Source organism: Schistocerca serialis, chromosome 10 (genome assembly GCF_023864345.2).
Source record: "Schistocerca serialis cubense isolate TAMUIC-IGC-003099 chromosome 10, iqSchSeri2.2, whole genome shotgun sequence".
NCBI classification, from domain to species: Eukaryota; Metazoa; Arthropoda; class Insecta; order Orthoptera; family Acrididae; genus Schistocerca; species Schistocerca serialis.
The window spans coordinates 212,451,434-212,473,952 of NC_064647.1; the positions used below are offsets into that span (position 1 = coordinate 212,451,434).

General features: G+C 45.0%; 1 protein-coding gene across 5 annotated transcripts in view; it reads left to right on the top strand.

Annotated features, from left to right (window-relative positions):
• LOC126424977 (uncharacterized) overlaps positions 1–22,519 on the top strand; it is a 124,945-nt gene that overhangs the window by 97,052 nt on the left and 5,374 nt on the right. For all 5 annotated transcript variants that reach the window (XM_050087860.1, XM_050087861.1, XM_050087862.1 and 2 more), the window contains one exon: positions 18,048–18,201. In XM_050087860.1, the coding sequence (XP_049943817.1) occupies positions 18,048–18,201 (154 nt within the window). The remainder of the gene's footprint in view (positions 1–18,047; positions 18,202–22,519) is intronic.

Genomic DNA, 22,519 nt, shown 5'->3' on the forward strand with positions numbered 1-22,519 from the left:
GGAAAAAGGAACACATTGACACCGGTGTGTCAGACACACCATACTTGCTCCGGACACTGCGAGAGGGCTGTACAAGCAATGATCACACGCACGGCACAGCGGACACACCAGGAACCGCGGTGTTGGCCGTCGAATGGCGCTAGCTGCGCAGCATTTGTGCACCGCCGCCGTCAGTGTCAGCCAGTTTGCCGTGGCATACGGAGCTCCATCGCAGTCTTTAACACTGGTAGCATGCCGCGACAGCGTGGACGTGAACCGTATGTGCAGTTGACGGACTTTGAGCGAGGGCGTATAGTGGGCATGCGGGAGGCCGGGTGGACGTACCGCCGAATTGCTCAACACGTGGGGCGTGAGGTCTCCACAGTACATCGATGTTGTCGCCAGTGGTCGGCGGAAGGTGCACGTGCCCGTCGACCTGGGACCGGACCGCAGCGACGCACGGATGCACGCCAAGACCGTAGGATCCTACGCAGTGCCGTAGGGGACCGCACCGCCACTTCCCAGCAAATTAGGGACACTGTTGCTCCTGGGGTATCGGCGAGGACCATTCGCAACCGTCTCCATGAAGCTGGGCTACGGTCCCGCACACCGTTAGGCCGTCTTCCGCTCACGCCCCAACATCGTGCAGCCCGCCTCCAGTGGTGTCGCGACAGGCGTGAATGGAGGGACGAATGGAGACGTGTCGTCTTCAGCGATGAGAGTCGCTTCTAACTTGGTGCCAATGATGGTCGTATGCGTGTTTGGCGCCGTGCAGGTGAGCGCCACAATCAGGACTGCATACGACCGAGGCACACAGGGCCAACACCCGGCATCATGGTGTGGGGAGCGATCTCCTACACTGGCCGTACACCGCTGGTGATCGTCGAGGGGACACTGAATAGTGCACGGTACATCCAAACCGTCATCGAACCCATCGTTCTACCATTCCTAGACCGGCAAGGGAACTTGCTGTTCCAACAGGACAATGCACGTCCGCATGTATCCCGTGCCACCCAACGTGCTCTAGAAGGTGTAAGTCAACTACCCTGGCCAGCAAGATCTCCGGATCTGTCCTCCATTGAGCATGTTTGGGACTGGATGAAGCGTCGTCTCACGCGGTCTGCACGTCCAGCACGAACGCTGGTCCAACTGAGGCGCCAGGTGGAAATGGCATGGCAAGCCGTTCCACAGGACTACATCCAGCATCTCTACGATCGTCTCCATGGGAGAATAGCAGCCTGCATTGCTGCGAAAGGTGGATATACACTGTACTAGTGCCGACATTGTGCATGCTCTGTTGCCTGTGTCTATGTGCCTGTGGTTCTGTCAGTGTGATCATGTGATGTATCTGACCCCAGGAATGTGTCAATAAAGTTTCCCCTTCCTGGGACAATGAATTCACGGTGTTCTTATTTCAATTTCCAGGAGTGTAGTCACTTTGGGTAATGAGGATGGCATTATCTTCCAAAATCTTTATGTACCGTTCGGTAGCGACCATGCCATCAAGGAATAGCGCACCGATTATCCGGTGACTGGACATTGCATATCACACAGTCACCCAATAAGGATGAAGAGACTTCTCGGCATAATGGGAATTAGTATAGTTTGGTGTAGTGACGAAGCCAACTTCCATTTGGATAAGTTTGTCAATAACCAAAACTGGCCCATTTGGGGTACTGAGAATCTGCTTTCCGAGATCGAGAAGGCTGTTCATCCTCAACGGGTGACAGTATGTTGTGCAGTGTCCACTCACGGAATAGCCGGTGCGATAGTCCTTGATGGCACGGACACTACCGAACGGTACCTGAAGGTTTTGGAAGATGATTTCATCACCATTATCCAAAGTGACCCTGATTTCGACAAGATGTTGTTCATTCGAAACGGAGCTCGACCCCATCGAAGCAGGAGAGAGTTGATGTCCTGGAGGAACACTTTGTGGTACCCAGAGGCTACTGGCATTCGAAACGGAGCTCGACCCCATCGAAGCAGGAGAGAGTTGATGTCCTGGAGGAACACTTTGTGGCACCCAGAGGCTACTGGCATTCGAAACGGAGCTCGACCCCATCGAAACAGGAGAGAGTTGATGTCCTGGAGGAACACTTTGTGGCACCCAGAGTCTACTGGCATTCGAAACGGAGCTCGACCCCATCGAAACAGGAGAGAGTTGATGTCCTGGAGGAACACTTTGTGGCACCCAGAGGCTACTGGCATTCGAAACGGAGCTCGACCCCATCGAAGCAGGAGAGAGTTGATGTCCTGGAGGAGCACTTTGTGGCACCCAGAGGCTACTGGCATTCGAAACGGAGCTCGACCCCATCGAAGCAGGAGAGAGTTGATGTCCTGGAGGAGCACTTTGTGGCACCCAGAGGCTACTCGCATGGGCCTCGATTGGCCGCAATTTTTTTCGGATCTGAACACATGCGACTCCTTTTCTGGGGGGCTATATTAAACACAAGGTGTACAGCAATAACCCCAAAGCCATTGCTGAGCTGAAAACAGCCATTCAGAAGGTCAAGACAGCATCGTTGTTCCAACACTTGATGGAGTCCTGCAAAATTTCGGTAGTCATGTGCACCACATCACGCCAATGATGGCAGGTATATCGAACATGTCATAACCTAAATCTGAATATCTGTAGTGTGTGCACACCGTAGTTTGTAACTAATTACCTTTTTTTCATGTAGCTCAATAACTGTCACTCTGTATCTCCCTTAGGTACAAGCGTAATGTTGGGAGTAGTGACAACACGAAACCTTTTCAATTGCACATCGGATTCTACACATCCGGTTGGTTTCCCAACAGCGATATTTATCGGTTTCTGCAGTAGACGCGGTATGAAAGGCTGGGTCTCTTGCATTACACCATCCTGCTTCTTCGGCAGATACATCCTCCGGTAATAGCGTATTTCGTAACTGGTATTGAAGAATTTCGTCCGTCCGTTTCGAATCCGAATAACACTCCCGAAGTGCAGTATTAATCATCTGCCCAATGTCCGCGGTATCATTCGTGGCAAGGCAAGTAACTTGCCACTGTTCGTTTGCACTACATGTTTACAATATCAAGTAAAAACTTGAAAGACACTCGTCTGCTAAATATACACAACTCGCGATTGTGTGCAGCGCACCGGCTAATACGCCCGAACTCCACGACAGACGGAAGTAAACTGCTAAACAGATATTTTGGGATCTGTAGCAAACGAAATATTTGTTCAGCAGTTTATTTTCTTCCGTTGCGGGGTTCTGACACCTGCATCTCAGCCGCAACCACAGCCCCCTCACACACCTGCGCAACATCCGCAGCAGAATGCAGTTGCACCTACCCACACGCTTCGCCATGGAGAGTGATACAACGGCCAGCAACTAGGAGATACGAATACCACAATACCATAGTCACTCGATGCCAAACGAGTATGATGTCACACCCTTCTTCAGTAATCCCTTTCCTCCACATTACCACAGACATCCGGAAAATATGTCCATCTACTGAAGTGACAAAAGTCATGGGATAGCGAATGCGGTGGTATCGCGTAGACAAGGTAGAAGAGGGCAGTGAATTGGTACAGCTGTCGTAGGGACTCAGCTGATTCATGTGAAAAGGTTTCCGACGTGATTATGGCTGCCGGCCGCGTTGGCCGAGTGGTTCTAGGCGCTTCAGTCTGGAAGCGATTGACCGCTACGGTCGTAGGTTCTAATCCTGCCTCGGGCATGGATGTGTGTGATGCCCTTAGGTTAAGTTTAAGTAGTTCTAAGTTCTAGGGGACTGATGACCTCAGATGTTGAGTCCCACAGTGCTCAGAGCCATTCTGAACCTGCCTCAGGCGTGGACGTGTGTGATGTCCTTAGGTTAGTTAGGTTTAAGTAGTTCTAAGTTCTCGGGGACTGATGACCTCAGATGTTAAGTCCTACAGTGCTCAGAGCCATTCTGAACCTGCCTCAGGCGTGGACATGTGTGATGTCCTTAGGTTAGTTAGGTTTAAGTAGTTCTAAGTTCTAGGGGAGTGATGACTTCAGATGTTAAGTCAGTGCTCAGAGCCATTCTGAACTGGCCTCAGGCGTGGATGTGTGTGATGTCCTTAGGTTAGTTAGGTTTAAGTAGTTCTAAGTTCTAGGGGACTGATGACTTCAGATGTTAAGTCCCGCAGTGCTCAGAGCCATTCTGAACCTGCCTCAGGCGTGGATGTGTGTGATGTCCTTAGGTTAGTTAGGGTTAAGTAGTTCTAAGCTCTAGGGGGACTGATGACCTCAGATGTTGAGTCCCATAGTGCTCAAAGCCATTTGAACCATTTGATTATGGCTGCACGACGGGAATTAACATATTTTGAACAGAAAATGATAGTTGAAGCTAGACACATGGGACATTCCATTTCGGAAATCGGTATGGAAGTCAATATTTCGAGATCCACAGTGTCAAGACTGTGCCGAGAATGCCAAATTTCAGACTTTACCTCTCACCACTGACAATGAAAACCGAGGGCCTTCTCTTAACGACCGAGAGCAGCGTAGAATGTTTAGTGCTAACAGACAAGCAACACTGCATGAAATAACAGCAGAAGTCAATGTGGGATACGTATCGGGCGAGATATGGCGTTAATGGGCTACGGCAGCAGACGATCGACGCGCGTGCCTTTGCTAACAACACGACATCGCCTGCAGCGCCTCTCCTGGGCACGTGACCATTATGGTTGGACTCTGAACTACTGGACAACCGTGGCCTGGTCGAATGAGACCCGACTTCAGTTGGTAAGAGCTGATGGTAGGGCAGAGTGTGGGGCAGACCCGACAAAACCAAGGACTCAAGTTATCAGCAAGCACTGTTCAAAGTGGTGGTGGCTCAGTAATGGTGTGGGTTGTGTTTACATGGAACAGACTCGGTCCTCTGGACAAGCTGAACGGTCATTGGCTGTAAATTGTTATGCTTGGCTACTTGGAGACCATTTTCAAACAACGATGGAGTTTTTATGGATGACATTGCACCTTGCCACTGGGCTTGAATCGTTCGCAATTGGTTCCATGAACATTCTGAACAATTCGAGTGAATCGTTCAACATGTATTCCATCGAAAATTTATGGTACATAATGATGAGGTCATTTTGTGCACAAAATCCTGCGCCGGTGACACTTTCGAAATTATGGATCGCTGTAGAGCATCATGGCTCAATGTTTCTGCAGGAGACTACTGGCGACTTGTTGAGCCCATGCCACGTCGAGTTGCTGCACTATGACAGACGAAGTGAGTTGCGAGACGATATTATTTGCGATTTTGTCACCTTGCTTTAAACTAGTCGATCATATTTCTGACGTGTCAATGACATTCCAGCAAGTTATCTCTCCGCTGCTGTTTACGTCCGCCACATTTGGTACGGATATCAAATTATTCATTCTTTCAACACTCACTTAATCCTCTGCCCTTGCATTGTATTGTATTGTATGTTAACTGGGGACGTAGAAACGATGGAGAGGCTCCGTCCCCGCCACAGTCGCAGTGGTCCACAACCCCACGAAGAGTACCGCAGTCCACTTTACCCCTCCGCCGCCCCACGCCGAACTATTCTTTCAGGGTTATTGTGCAGTTCGGCCTCTGTTGGACCCCTCCCCCCCCCCCCCCCCGCGCGCAGGAAACGTCTCACACCAAACGAGTGTAACCCCTATGTGTGTGTGAAATCTTATGAGACTTGCTAAGGTCATCAGTCCCTAAGCTTACACACTACTTAACCTAAATTATCCTAAGGACAAACACACACACCCATGCCCGAGGGAGGACTCGAAACTCCGCCGGGAGCAGCCGCACAGTCCATGACTGCAGCGCCTTAGACTGCTCGGCTATGTACCCCTACGTTTGCATGGTAGAGTAATGGTGGTGTACGCGTACGTGGAGAACTTGTATGCGCAGCAATCGCCGACATAGTGTAGCTGAGGTGGAATAAGGGGAAGCAGCCAGCATTCGTCGAGGCAAGTAGAAAACCGCCTAAAAATCATCCACAGACTGGCCGGCTCACCGGACCTCGACACAAGCCCGCCCGACGGATTCGTGCCGGGGACCAGGCGCTCCTTCCCAATGCGGAAAGCCGTGCATTAGACCGTACAGCTAACCGGGCGGGCATCGTCTGCCCTTAATGGCTAACGTTATGAAACAAATATTACATTGGAAGTGTGCTCACTGTGATCAGATAAACGGAGTTTTCTTGGCTTCATTAGAGCACGAGACGTGTCAGCCTGCACTCTTGCAGAGACTTGGTTACATCCGACTTAGCATATTTCAATTCCTGGCTACCACCTTCTGCGAAGAATTGGCTATGGATGTGCTGCTACCTTGATTAAACATGGAACTGACTACACGCCCTTGAATTTAAATATCAGTGTGGTGACTGTCGATACCATAGGAGTGACTTTAAAGGCTTCTGGACGCAATATAAAGGTCTTATCGGTATATCGAGTACCAGACAGGAGTACAACTTGTGAACTCATCGGCGCTATTGAGCACTCAAAGATAATCATAGGTGATCTCAATGCGCATCATTAGGCTTGTCATCTGGCACATACTGACAGCGGAGGTAATGGAACTGTACGGTCTTACAATCCGGAACGACGGAATACCTAATCGGCTCACCAGGCGAGGACAACATCCTAATACAGTGGACATTTGTTTCACCTCGCCAACCATTGCGATGGCCACCACGTGGCAGGTACTGCAGAGACCTAACAGTTTTGATAATACTACCACATTGCGCACCTGCTGATATAAAAAAAAAAAAAACTAGAAAATCCGATTCGAAAGCGTATCAAGTGAAGATTGCAGGGGCGCTGACAAGCTATGCTGAACGGAACAAAAACTGCGAATACTATGCTAATTTACTTCAAATGATGGAACCCGCAGCCGATACCTCGATTCCACTCTATACCCCATTCCCTACGGGCAGCGCATGTTCACCAGCTTGGTGGGATGAAGAGCGCACTACTGCTATTGCACAAAGGCGAGAAGCTTTGAAAACTTATAGGCCTACGGCTAATATTTGAATATTATATGCAATTCAGTCGTGTTCAGGCGAAAGCGAATTGCCTGTTGAGAAGAAAGAAAAGGACCCGCTGAAAAACCCTTTCTGACAGTCTCAACAAAGCCATAATGATCTCAATTTGTAATAATATGAACCATACCTGCTAGACGTTCAATATGTCTGACAGATTTGCCACACACTCGCCGCACGTTGTGACTGCAATTTAACATGTCGTCGCGCCAGACTCAGTTAAAGACGTCCAACCGGACGATGAACTAGCTCATCTTCTCAATGAACCATTCTGCGCAATAGGATCTCCATAGGGCATTAGCAGAGGGATATGAATACTGATCAAGAATTGGACAACATGAAACTTTCTGGCAGACTAAAACTGTGTGCCGGACCGAGACTCGAACGCGGAACCTTTGCCTTTCGCGGGCAAGTGCTCTACCATCTGAACTACCCAAGCACGACTCACGCCCCGTCCTCACAGCTTTACTTCTGCCAGTACCTCGTCTCCTACCTTCCAAACTTTACAGAAGCTCTCCTGCGAACCTTGCAGAACTAGCGCTCCTGGAAGAAAGCATATTACGGAGACATGGCTTAGCCAGGGGGATGTTTCCAGAATGAGATTTTCACTCTGCTGCAGTGTGGAGACATGGCTTGCGTAGCTCAGATGGTAGAGTACTTGCCCGTGTAAGGCGAAGGTCCCGAGTTCGAGTCCCTGTCCGGCACACAGTTTTAATCTGCCAAGAAGTTTCATATCAGGGCACACTCCGCTGCAGAGTGAAAAATCTCATACCGGGCAACATGGCCTACACTATGATTTGGCTGCTTCCAAAGGTAGGAAATCGGCTACTGCTCAGATTATATGCACTGATGTTGATATTCCAGAGCTGAAAACTTTTCGCATTGTCCCCACTTACAAGAGAGGGAAAAACGTGGGGAGAAACCACATAATAAAGGCGAATAGCATTATTTTCATGCTTGTTACAAAATTTTAGAATGAATGATTAAACACAAATCAAAACGGTGGGCGGACCGTCAGAATATCCTTCCAAATGGGCAGTATGGTTTTTAAAAGAGATAAAGACCCCTCTGATGCCATTGTTGCTTTACTTAGTGACACCCATATTTCACTTACGTTAGTGACAACAAGTATCTGCTGGCAGTTTATACGGAACTTTCCAAAGCCTATGATTGTGTTCTGCTCCCACGATTAGTCAGCAGTTGAAGAAGCTTGCCTGAAAAACAGAGTGTTAATCATACATAGGGACACATAGGGCCCCGGTACACGAGCAAGAGTTTGCCACAGGGTTTGATTTTATCGCCGCTGTTATTTAATCCGTACACTGCTCATCTACATTCACTTCTGCGAAACAATGTCGAAATGATGCAAAACGCAAATGACCTCTGTGGAATTTCAACTTGAGATTGGATGCATTTGAATTCCCGGGAAATATTGCAGTCCAAATCAGCTGCTTGCATTTAGACATGGTATAGATGAGAAGCGCCAAAAACGATGCTACTGGTTCCCTTCTGTATACCAGTCGAACAAGTTATCAGATACCTTCGCCTCTATGTCAACTGGAAGCTTACTTGATCCACGCATGTGAAGTACATCCTATAAATAAGTGAAAAGTCAATTAGTATTATACATTAAACTATGGGAGGTTGATGAGGTGCCAACCAAAGAGTATGTATGACTTTGTATCATACGCTAATCCGGGTCTATCTGGACTAAAGTTGCCTTTTCTATGGTTTGGTCACTGATTCTACGCTAAAAAGGCTTAACAGATGCCAATATAAAATGATGAAATACTTCTTGGGTGCTTTGCGGTCAACCCCTACAAACGATCTTCTAGTTGAAGCTAACGATACTTTGCTCAAATTCAGAAGACAGAAAACTGGATTTAAATATCTACTAAAACACGCACAATTCTGGCAAGTTACTTTGTTTTTGAAAATTCGGATGTTATCAGAGAAATACTTTACTATTAGATACTGGTGGTGGTTAAGTTCATATGGGACCAAATGGCTGAGGTCATCGGTCCCTAGACCTACACTACGCTAAAGACAACACACACACCCGCGCCCGAGGAACGACTCGAACCTCTGACAGGGGGAGCTGCGCGAACCGTGGCAAGGCGCCTGAGACTGTACGGCTACCACGTGCGACTATTAGATACGGATTTCTGAAGAAACTTTTACCTCTAGTATGTATATTTTTAAATTACTTCACCATGGGCTCACGAATCGCAACAGTTTCGCACCACCCATGCTTCATAACAGATTACAAGAATCCTGTAACAGATGTAGACATTCGAACGAATATACTAATCACTGACCCTAATATGAGCCAACAACTGTTACAGGGCGTTTTATGCGGTTGGAAACATGCTCACCGTACCTACACAGATGGATCACCTACTGCAAATGGCGTTGGAAGCTCACGTTATGGCGAACAGACGCACCACTGTGCCCAATTCCAGCTCTCTTCAGAAGCCCCAGTAACAGTGGAGCTCACCGAAATTCTAGAGGGTCTTAAATATGCGGATGGCTTAGCTATATACAGGGTGGTACATTGATCGTGACCGGGCCAAATATCTCACGAAATAAGCGTCAAACGAAAAAACTACAAAGAACGAAACCTGTCTAGCTTGAAGGGGGAAACCAGATGGCGCTATGGTTGGCCCGCTAGATGCCGCTGCCATAGGTCAAACGAATATCAACTGCGTTTTTTTTAAGTAGGAACCTCCATTTTTTAATACACATTCGAGTAGTACGTAAATAAATGTGAATGTTTTAGTTGCACCACTTTTTTCTTTTTGTGATAAATGGCGCTGTAATAGTGACAAACATACGGATCACAATTTTAGACGAACAGTTGGTAACAGGTAGATTTTTTAAATTAAAATACAGAACGTATGTAGGTTTGAACATTTTATTTCGGTTGTTCCAATGTGATACATGTACCTTTGTGAACTTATCGTTTCTGAGAACGCATGCTGTTACAGCGTGATTACCTGTAAATACCACATTAATGCAATAAATGCTCGATGTCCATCAACCTCTATGCATTTGGCAATACGTGTAACGATATTCCTCTCAACAGCTAGTAGTTAGCCTCCCTTAATGTTCGCACATCCATTGACAATGCGCTGTCGCACGTTGTCAGGTGTTGTCGGTGGATCTCGATAGCAAATATCCTTCAACTTTCCCCACAGAAAGAAATCCGGGGACGTCAAATTCGGTGAACGTTTGGGCCATGGTATGGCGCTTCGACCACTAATCCACCTGTCATGGAATATGCTATTCAATATTGCTTCAACCGCACGAGAGCTATGTGCCGGACATTTATCATGTTGGAAGTACATCGCCATTCTGTCATGCAGTGAAATATCTTGTAGTAACATCGGTAGAACGTTGCGTAGGAAGTCAGCATATATTGCACCATTTAGATTGCCATCGATAAAATAGGGGCCAATTATCCTTCCTCCCATAATGCCGCACCATACATTAACGCGCCAAGGTCGCTGATGTTCCACTTGTCGCAGCCATCGTGGATTTTTCGTTGCCGAATAGAGCATATTATTCCGGTTTACGTTACCGCTGTTGGTGAATGACGCTTCGTCGCTAAATAGAACGAGTGCAAAAAATCTGTCTTCGTCCCGTAATTTCTCTTGTGCCCAGTGGCAGAACTGTACACGACGTTCATAGTCGTCGCCATGCAATTCCTGATGCATATAAATATGGTACGGGTGCAATCGATGTTGATGTAGCATTCTCAACATCGACGTTTTTGAGATCCACGATTCTCGCGCAATTTGTCTGCTACTGATGTGTGGATTACCAGCGACAGCAGCTAAAACACCTGCTTGGGCATCATCATTTGTTGCAGGTCGTGGTTGACGTTTCACACTTCCTGTTTCCTTAAATAACGTAAGTATCCGGCGAACGGTTCGGACATTTGGATGATGTCGTCCAGGATACCGAGCAGCATACATAGTACACGCCCGTTGGGCATTCTGATCACAACAGCCATACATCAACACGATATCGACCTTTTCCGCAATTGGTCCTCATTGGAGGAATGTTACGTGATACCACGTACTTATACGTTTGTGACTATTACAGCGCCATCTATCACAAAGCGAAAAAAGTGGTCCAACTAAAACATTCATATTTCTTTACGCACTACACGAATATGTAATGAAAAATGGGGGTTCCTATTTAAAAAAAAAAACGCAGTTGCTATCCGTTTGAACTATGGCAGCGCCATCTGGCGGGCCAACCATAGCGCCATCTGGTTTCTCCCTTCAAGGTAGGCAAGTTTCGTTCTTTGTAGTTTTTTCGTTTGACGTTTATTTCGTGAGATATTTGGCCGGGTCACGAACAATGCACCATCCTGTATACCGTCATTATTCTGTTGAACATGAGATCATCGTTTTGTCAGTAATACAGTTACTTGCTGTACCAGATCATGGACTGCATTCCAGCAGTACAGCGTCGTACCAAGATCACCAAGGTGTGTGTAAAGGAATACCATGGTATAAGGGATAGTCAAATTGTCGACGCTCTCGCTAAGAATGTCATCCACCACAGGACAAAGGCATATGAACATGTTCCTTACACACACATTGTGCAAGATCTACAACAGCACATCAGCACCTTGTAGAACAGTAAGCGACGCCTATTGTGCCAACAAAGAGCAAAGCGTTATCCAGCTGTATTGCCACATATCTCTGCCCGACCATGGTAATCCACTGCTATGTAACACGGAAAGTTTATGGTTACCATCTCCCACCTCCACTGTAACGACGCACGGTTCCGGCTGCACCTTTCTCGGCTACAGCTGACTGATTCACCCCTATGTTACTGCTGCATGGATCACATTATTTACAGCTGCCCACTGTGATACCACGTGACAATCGAATTGGTGCAATTTTTGGTATTTAGAGGACAACAACTTCCTACCAGGGTCAGTACTAGCAATGCAGGATCTACGAGGGCAATCCCAGAAGTAAGGTCTCCTATTTTTTAGTACATAGACCTGTTTATTTCTACAATGGTTTACATCAGTTTACAGCTTGAACATTTAGCTATTTTTCGACATAATCGCCATTTCTGTCGATGCATTTTTGTAGACGCTGTGGTAGTTTTTGTATGCCCATGTCATACCAGCTCGCCGCAATGCTGTTCAGAAAGTTATGAACTTCTTCTTTCACCTCGTCGTCGGAGCTGAATCGCTTTCCGACCAAATGTTCTTTTAACGTACGGAACAGGTGATAGTCACTGGGCGCCAAGTCAGGACTATAGGGTGGGTGGGTGATTATGTTCCACTGAAACTGTTGCAGGAGAGCAACTGTTTGCCGAGCGATGTGTCATGGAGAATGTGTACGCCATTGCTCAACATTCCTCTTCTCCGGTTCTGAACTGCCCGTTTGAGTTTTTTCAGAGTCTCACAGTACCTGTCAGCGTTAATTGTGGTCCCAGTGGGCATAAAGTCGACCAAAAATACCCCCTTCCGATCCCAAAAAATAGGTTGTCATGACTTTACCGGCAGACTGGGTTTGTTTGAATTTCTGCGGCTTTGGCGAAGGAGGATGCCGCCACTGGCGTGATTGTTGCTTGGTCTCAGATGTAAAGTGGTATGCCCAGGTTTCGTCACCAGAAAGTTGTCCTTTTCGGCTGCAAGGCGGTGAAGAAATGCACGGGAAGCACCAACACGTTGCCGCATGTGGTCCTCAGCCAGCATGCGTGGCACTCATCTTGAACACATCTTCCGGTAGTTCAATGTTCCCGTTAAAATTCTTGTGCTTCGGGAAACCTCAGGAACCAACGTGCAGATATCATCCAGGGTGATCCACCGATTTTCACACATGCTTTGCTCAACCTTCAACACTGTCTCCTCAGAAGTTGACGGTCTCCCGCTCCTTTGTTCGTCGTGAATTTCGGGCCGACCAGCTGCAAACTCTCTACACCACTTACGTACGAACATTTTTGACATCCATGCACGACTCACCATACACTTCCGTCAATTGGCGATGGATTTCCATCGGCGCCGTGCCCTTTGCGTTCAAAAACCGAATAACTGCGCGCAATTCGCACTTAACGGTAACATCCGACAGGAACTCCATTCGCAAAGGCTGCCAAGCCAAGACTGAGCTCCTCAGCGGGGTGTATCCATGTTCACACAAAGCGCGTGAAGCACTCTTCATAACATTGTGACCAACTGCCACACAAACAGAGTTCTGCACTTATAAAAAAAATAGGAGACCTTACTTTTGGGATTACCCTCTTATCACTGTATAGACATTTGTATTGCTTTTTGGCAGCTGAAGATATCATTATTTAAATATTCTGTGGAAATCAATGTAAATATTCTATGTGAGTCTTGGCAATACATGTGTGACGAATATGATTGCATGTACCTTTCAAATTATAACACATCATGTGTTGGAGGCTGCCTGAGTAGATAATGTCTGAAGGTCACAATAGCCTCCACTCCCATTTTGGATCTACTAAAAATGATGGTTACATTGTACCTAAATTTGGTGAACTGGATATTATGCATCTAGCAGCAAGAAAGCCATTTTCTGAGTTTAAAACAGACGAAATAGATTCATTGATTGGTAGTTCGTTTGGAAAAGTTGTAAAAGTGTCTATATGGAAATTCTACAAGCAAGTGTTGGAGAAGTGTTGACACAAGAAGACGTGGAATGCTCTAGCAATAGTGTAATGCAAGATATAGAAAGAAATTAAAATTCGTGAATGGTCTTCGGTATATGAATTGCAAGAAGGCATGGAGATAATTCTCAATGGGGTAAGGCAGATAGTTTATAGAAAAAAATTAAAGACACTTTAGCATTCGAAAACATAAGTAAGTTCTTCGTGTCTATCGAACTACTGATCGGAAAAAGAATTAGATGATTGTGAGGTAGATTTAAATTTTAAGTTAAAAATTAAGCTGGGTTCTCTCTCTCTCTGTCTCTCTCTTTCTCTCTGTCTCTCTCTCTCTCTCTCTCTCTCTCTCACACACACACACACACACACACACACACACACAACACACACACACACACACACCTCCCCCCCCCCCCCCACAAACACACAACACACATACACACACACATCATAGTCCGGCCCCGGTAGCTGAACGGTCAGCGTGACGAAATGTCAATCCAAAGGTCCCGGGTTCGATTCCCGGCTGGGTCGTAGATTTTCTCCGCTCAGGGGCTGGGTGTTGTGTTGTCCTAATCATCATCATTTCATCCCCATCGACGCGCAGGTCGCCGAATTGGCGTCAAATCGAAAGACCTGCACCAGGCGAACGGTCTACCCGACGGGAGGCCCTAGCCATACGACATTTCATTTCATTTCATCATAGTCGGCTGGGGTAGGAGTTTGCAATTGGACAAGTCGGTGTGAGGAGAAAAGAAATGGGGTTCACATCACAGAGATACCATAAATACTTCTCACCACACACTCTTATGCATCTCACTTTCTGTTCAGTCTTCATACAGACAATACCAAAAACTTCATGGACCATACTATGTTAACTATTACAAATAGTAAAGACATTGTAAGTGCAGATTAGGTATGGCTGAGAAGGTATATCAGTGATATCGTTGCGATCAGTCCCATCTGGTAAGGCTTCCGTGCAACGCATAAATACTCAGGTGTAGCGTAAGCAGCCGGTACCAGGTTTACTGCATCTTCTAACTGATCTGACAATGAAATATAGTCTTCGACTCGCACTTCCACCTGACCCAAACAATGTTTCAGAGGATAATTACGCTATTTTGCGCCATTTCTGTATATGTTCACATCTTATTTAGAACATGAAATGCACTAAGCAATGTATAATATTGTTATTAACTTAAGTGATGGAAGCTACTATACAGTGCACTATTGATGAGAAGATATACTCTTGATGGATTAGAAGAAATCTGAGTGCAAATTGTTTAATATTCTCCACAATAAACAGTCACAACGTTGGACTGGGAATTAGAGTTTTTGGAATCATTATTCATCAAGAAACCCTTACAATAGAATAGTATTCAGTATCCAATCCGGTTTTTTTTTGCATGTGGAGGAAAAAACCATGCACGGCGCTGTTTCATGACTGGTAGCACTCGGCAAATAAGGGAGCTGAAACAGAAAAGGCTGTGGTATTATCTGGGTGACACAGACTTGGTAGTGCACTTAGCGAGCAAAGCACTATGGGGGACTGTTGGTGAGCTCACCATCTACAGTGGGTTTGTTTAAATAAAGTGTCCCTGCTTCAACCGTAGTTAAATACCTCTATCACAAGTCCGTGGGGGGCGGGGGGGGGGGGGGGGGGGGGAAGTGGCTGTACATGGGTGGTTTGAAAAGTTCTCGGAATCACCAAGAGAGGTCAGCGCTAGCGCAACGAGTTGTTCACGTGATATTCATTGGACTCTTGTCTGTAAACACGTGCCACGTCAGTGTTCTTGGAAGAGAGCTGTGGCGGTGACGTGGCTCTGTTGTTGTACCTGCCTACTGATTTGCAAAGATGGATAAAAAAAAATCGAGATTCGAGCAGTCATTAAGTACCTAGTAAAGAAAGGTATGAAAGCAAAATACATTAACGCCAGTTTCCAGAACACACTGGGGGGACCCTGCTCCTTCATATTCAACAGTTGCCAAGTGGACAAGTGAATTTAAATTTGGTCGGGAGAGCTTAGATGATGATCCGCGCAGTGGTCTGCCAAATGTGTCACTACTCCAGAAATCATTGCAAAAGTCCACAAAATGGTCATGGAGGATCGCTGATTGAAAGTGCGTGAAATTGCTCACGCTTGCCAGTTGTCATCTGAAAGGGTATATCATATTTTAATTGAAGAATTGGAAATGAAAAAATTATCTGCAAGATAGGTGCCGTGACTCTTGATGCTGGTTCAATAACGCAAGTGCCATCGCCATAGCAAAATTACACGAACTAAGATATGAATTGTTGCCAAACCCGCCTTATTCACGTGATATGGCCCCGCCAGCCTTCCATCTCTTCCCAAAACTGAAAATTTTTCTTGCTGGATGAAGATTCACTTCAAACAAAGAATTGATAACCGGAGTTGACAACTATTTTGCAGGCCTCGAAGAAACTCATTTTCCAGACAGGATAAAGACACTGGAACATCGTTAGAACAAGTGCATTAATCTACAAGGAGACTACATTGATCAATAAAAAAGTTTCAGTGATGCAAGTACTTTTTTTCCTATTCCGTTCCGAGAACTTTTCAAACCACCCTTGTAACTGATAAAAAGAGAACGTAATTTGTTCAGGAAATGAGCCCTTGTACATCGACAGTGTAATTGTTGCATTCCTTAAAATATGAACCTGATATCTAAATGGTGTTATTGTTACATTGAAAGAGAATACATCGTTTGAAAAATGAACGGTTGTTTAAGCATTGAACAAAGCATCTCTACACTCTTTCTAGTACTAATAATGTTACCAACACATACACACACATACATCTGATGTAAGCACAAGCAATTGGTGAACTCTTTAGATCAGCTGTCGGTTATATTTGGATGTAAGCAAGTAGTTTCTGAGTCTTGTTTAGCAATGCTCAAAGTTATAATGTTTCAATAATGTAATAATGCAATAAAACAGGACAGCAACTATGTTAACAAGAAAATTATTTTTGGACTAACATGGATTGTGATTTCATAGCGGCAGTCTTGTTTAATCTGCCGTATTGCGTACTAAGTTATCTAAATTAAGTGAACGTTAAGGATAAGGATGTCAGGAGTTAGTGGCACCCATCTTGGACTGTCATATTGAGTCGCAATATATCCTGGTAACAATACTAGGATAATATATTATGCTAACTGGATAATAAATTATCCTAAATAAGTCCAGAATAAGAATAGCTGTCATAAATAAAGTCCCTATCATAAATAAAGTCCCTATCCTCAATACTATAGGATAACAGTCCACCATTTATATGGAGGATGCAATCAACCCCTCCTATCTTCGTTGGTGATACTGTCCACTATGTTAAAGTCTTTTCAGAAGATTCGAGAGGACTAAGATTTGGAATAAACTTTTTACTGATCTTTTCTCGCGCAGTTGGCTCCAGTTCTCCACGTCCAGGGGTTTGGTTCTTGAAGCTGAAATTTTCACATTTTAGGTTCTCATGGTGCAATTGACCTAAAAAATTTTGAAGAATGTCGTTGCAGAATTTTTGTTTTTACGATAATTTATCGTCTCGCATTTTACTATGTCACATTGTCTATTGAATTTTCACATTAACAAAGCAGAAATTACATTGTTCGTCCAAAATACAAAAATACATCCGATCACTCTGCGGTAATAATAATATTCCAAAGGGTTTACAAATATTCTTGACGAATGTATGTCTAATAGTTTAGATTATTATTTTATAAATGAGCCCAGAAATAAACGTAATAAACAGTACTAGACTGCATAATTAATAATAGAAATTTTAAGTGTGCCAACTAACTCGCTATTTTCAAATGTTTCTAAAAACCTATTTTAACTGTTCATTCACAGCTGGTACATATCGATTGTAACAAGAAAATAAATTAATTCAATTTCATAAATTTTAGCTTGAAATATAACAATATGTTGATTGAAACTTTTCAGAAAAGCAGCTTAGATAATACTGACCTATCCAAAATTCGAAAAATGTTTCTGGTATCGACTGCTGCTGTTGAGGAAAAGTAATGGTAGAGGAGGATGTCCCTTTACAAAGGTAACTGGGGCATAGGAGTGTGGGAGAGGGGACAGGAGAGGAGGATAGTGAAAGGGGGGAAGGGGGTTGGGGGTGACAAATAGTTGACAGGATGACGATGAGTGACTGTAAATCACTGGGCCAGAATCGGCGTAGCCCCATACTTACACTATCTGATTTTGGTAAGAAGCTAATTTTATTAGTTTTGTTGAAATGACTTTTTTTTATCAGTGTATCCGAGGCGAGTTTATTTGCATGGTGAAAAATACATAGAGCTGCCATCAAAACTTGTATTACATTGAAGAGGCAAATCCATACTAGTAACATCAGCTTCTTCTTATACATTTCAGGCAAGGACTGTCTTGTTTTTACCATGGTTGATTATTAAAACCCTGGGGGACATAGCAGTGATCGTAATAGCTGTTATCTCATGGTCTGCTGTTTTTTGGTACGAACGCCCTTCCGTCGGTATCAGTATATTTTTTATGTGCATCATCTACTTGTGTAAGTATACTGTTATACTGATTACTGCAGATGTCACTCAGCTGCCACTATAGTTACTCATACTCCTGCTTAATTGTGGGCCTACAGTGCTGGAAACATCCAAATAACCCATTTTCACAATGGACGTAAAACTAATCTAATTTTTTATTTAAACGTATTTTATTTCCTAACTAGCTGAGATTTTATTCCACTCTTCTATTATTCCATCTCCCCCTTTCCCCTCCATTTTCACCCCATCTCTGTCCATCTCGTCCCTCCACCCTTTCTGCCCATCTTCCCCACCCCATCTATCTTTCTAACTCATTCACCCCCCTCTTCCTGCCCCTCTCTCTGTCCTACAAATACCCCACTTGCGTCGTCTCTCTGGCAATCGGCCCATCCTCCCTTGGGTCATCTGCTCATACCCCCTCTGTTCATCTCCACCTCCCCTCTAAGTCCATTAACCCTCCCACTCACTTTGCCAATCTCCTCCTTCCCCTCCCTCTATCTCCTCCTCTCTATCTCCTCCTCCTACTCTCCTCATCTGCCCTCTCCATGTCCAGCTCATCCTCTTTCCTATCTCCTCCCATTTCCCTGTCTCTTCTCTCTGTCCATCCCCCTTCCCCCTAGTTTTGCCCATCTTCTCCGCCTCTCCATCTCTCTCCATGTTATAATACTTGCCCAAATTAGAGGTTGGTTGTTCTTAGTTCCACAGTAATTTTTTCCTGATTGTTACTACGTGTACCAAATTTGATCGATCAGCGGTTCAGAAAGAGTTTTTTAGCCTCATCTTTTCCCAAGTACACACGTGTCAAAATATATATCACATATACTTAACATATATTTGTACATGTATTTCACCTGTATCTTAAGCGTATTGCGTCCTGCAGTTTCATTTTCGTGCAGTTCAATGTTTATGACTTCGTATCTTCTGAGCTATGTACTGTACAATGTTATAATTTGCAGGCACATCCAGTGGTATGAAATTTTCACTCTACAGCGGAGTGTGCGCTGATATGAAACTTCCTGGCAGATTAAAACTATGTGCCGGACCAAGACTCGAACTCGGGACCTTTGCCTCACGCGGGCAAGTGCTCTACCAACTGAGGTACCCAAGCACGACTCACGCCCCTTCCTCACAGCTTTAATTCCGCCAGTACCTCGCCCCCTACCTTCCAAAGGTCCCGAGTTCGAGTCTCGGTCCGGCACACAGTTCTAATCTGCCAGGAAGTTTCATATCAGCGTACACTCCGCTGTAGTGTGAAAATTTCATTCTAGAAACATCCCCCAGGCTGTGATTAAGCCATGTCTCCGCAGTATCCTTTCTTCCAGGAGTGCTAGTTTTGCAAGGTTCGCAGGAGAGCTTCTGTGAAGTTTGGAAGGTAGGAGACGAGGTACTGGCGGAATTAAAGCTGTGAGGACGGGGCGTGAGTCGTGCTTGGGTAGCTCAGATGGTAGAGCACTTGCCTGCGGGAGGCAAAGGTCCCGAGTTCGAGTCTCGGTGCGGCACACAGTTTTAGCTTGCCAGGAAGTTACATGTAGTGGTATATGTGTCTACTCTGTCTGTAAAATGTGTTTTGAATAGAGTGAGTAGTAGAGAAGGAATAAATGAAAACGTCATCGATATCTGGCACCTTTTCACGCATCTCAGTCTTTATGATGTCGTATCTTCTGAACTATGTGTCGTACAGTGATACTGTTGTAGGTACATTCAGCTGCAGGTGTAGACACTGCGAAAAATGTTGCGAATGTAGTCAGTAGCCGTGAAGTAATAAGTTTAAACCTCTACCATAGCTTAGCACTTTTTCCCGCATCTCAGTGTTTACTCTGTTGTATCTCCTAATCCGAGGCCAACGAGAAAGAAAGGCAGCAGCGCATACGTCACAGCACGTGACACTGCAGGGTTTACGAATGTCAGCAGCCGCCTCCGGCTGGGAGCCAGTAGTTATTTAAAACGAGTTTGATAATTCATCACTGCACATTTAAATGCGTACAACTTCTGGACAGCACACGACGAAGTTAAGACCTTTGCTGGGTACCTTTCTATTGACATACTGATTTCCCGTGGTCCCTGCAAGGAGCTGAGTGTTCGCAATGTATGGCGGACAAGTCGACTAGTGTGATATCACAAATTCGTTCTAGGGCCGGTTTTCCTCGTGGGTGCCATCCTGAACTATGTGTCGTTCAATGATGTAATTTTTCCTGTACATTCTGTGGTAAATGTGAATACTGTCTGCAAAATGTGCCACGAGTGCAGTTAGCTGTAAATAAGTAGTAAATTATAACGTCATGCTTCTTGCAGCAGTTTCACTCCATGAAAATGTACGAAGCAATAAACTGCTTTCCTTTCATTATTTTGTGGGGGTAGCCAGCAAGAAACTGTTTCGTTAAGATCTGAAATTGTGTGTAAAGTTTATTGGAAGTCTTTTAGTGCCCTCATTCTCAAATACTAGATCAAGAAGTATAGGTATTTGCACACGTTGTGAAGTACAGTGCTGCCTTACCCCTACCCCTCTGATAGGTGGATCGTTCTTAATCCCACAGCGTTTCACTCCAGACTGGAAGTGGTTTGTGTAGGAAGTTTGGATGAAATCGAGTAAGTGCTTTAGGGACAGATGTGGAACATACATACGAACCTAGTTTTGGATCTGATAATGCTGAATGCAGTTTTAAATTTTTTAAACGTTTGGTCAACCTAATTAATATTACCATTACTACATCTGAAATCAATATTTAACACTAAGGATTAAAGTACAATGTTGCGTCAGTCATGAATGGTGTTGCTGTAAATAATGTTATTGCTGATACAAAATTCGCTCTAGACATACCCCAGTTTCCATTCTATGAAAGAAAAACAGAATTACTAACACAGTAGCTAGGATTATTGAAGAAAAAAATAAAATGCAAGGAGGAGAGGTATAATAATAAGATCCAAAATAATCTTACCATCTCCTCTACATATTTTATATTTAACAACGAATTTTACGAACAATCTGATGGTGTCGCCATGGGGAGTCCTTTGTCTGCCCTGGTGGCCAATCTTTTTATGGAGGATTTTGAGGAGAGAGCACTCGACACTGCCACTTTTAAACCGACAGTATTTTGGCGGTACGTTGACGACACTTGTATAGTGTTGCCTCATGGTCTGGACCGTCTCCAAGAATTTTTACGTCACATGAACTCCATACATGAAAACATAAAGTTTACCATGGAGATAGAGAGAGATGTTTGTCTGCCATTTTTAGACGTCTTGGTGCGACGGAAGAGTGACGGCACACTTGGTCACTCGGTGTACAGAAAGCCCACTCATACAGACCTGTATCTACAAGCTACTAGTTGCCACCATCCAGCACAAACAATGGGCGTTCTCAAAACCTTGGTCCACCGTGCCCATACTATCTCTGACGCCGACAGTCTTCAAGCGGAACTGGAACACCTGCAAAAAATATTTTTGAAGAATGGCTTTTCACCTAGGCAAGTGAACAGATGATGAAGACCTACAAACGACGAAACAAGGAAGAGGAAGAGGCCTTCAGGTCGACTGTTTATCTACCATTTATTGGGAATATTTATTCACAGATAGGCAGAATATTGAGAAAGTATCAAGTGAGAGTCATCTTTCGCCCTCCTTCCAAAATTTCTTCACTGGTGGGATCCGTTAAAGACGACCTGGGCCTGCGTAAACCAGGTGTTTACAAAATTCCGTGTGAATGCGGCAAATCATATACAGGGCAAACAACACGAACTGTGCAGGAACGCATTGTGGAACACCAACGGCATACTCGCCTTCTCCAACCCACCAAGTCCGCAATCGCCGAACATTGTATTTCCACAGACCATTCCATGAATTACAACGACACAAAAATTTTGGCCCATACATCAAACTTTTGGAGCTCGATTATCAATGAATCTGTGGAATTAGGATTGTCTGACAACGAGACTCTCATCAATCGAGATAGCGGTTTTCAGCTGAACTCTGCTTGGAATCCTGTTATAGAGAAACTTCGTAGTCGACGTAGTTATCTGCATGAAGATGGAAATCGACCTGACAGCGATATGCCAGGCTTTCGCAGTGGAGGGCGCGAGGCGCAGCGGACAGAGCCGTTATGAAAGCGCGCGTTGAGCAGCGCATGCGCAATGTCACCTCAGAAGGCTTTAAATAGAGGAGCTCAGCGCGTACTCGCCAGTACTACTACAGTGGCATTCACCTGAAGATGGCCAGAAGACTCTGCGCCGAAATATCGTGGCAGGAAGTTACTGATATCCGGCTGTTCTCCCGTGTTTTTATGAAACAATCTTACCATATGTGGAATTAACGATAAACAAACCTATTGCCCTG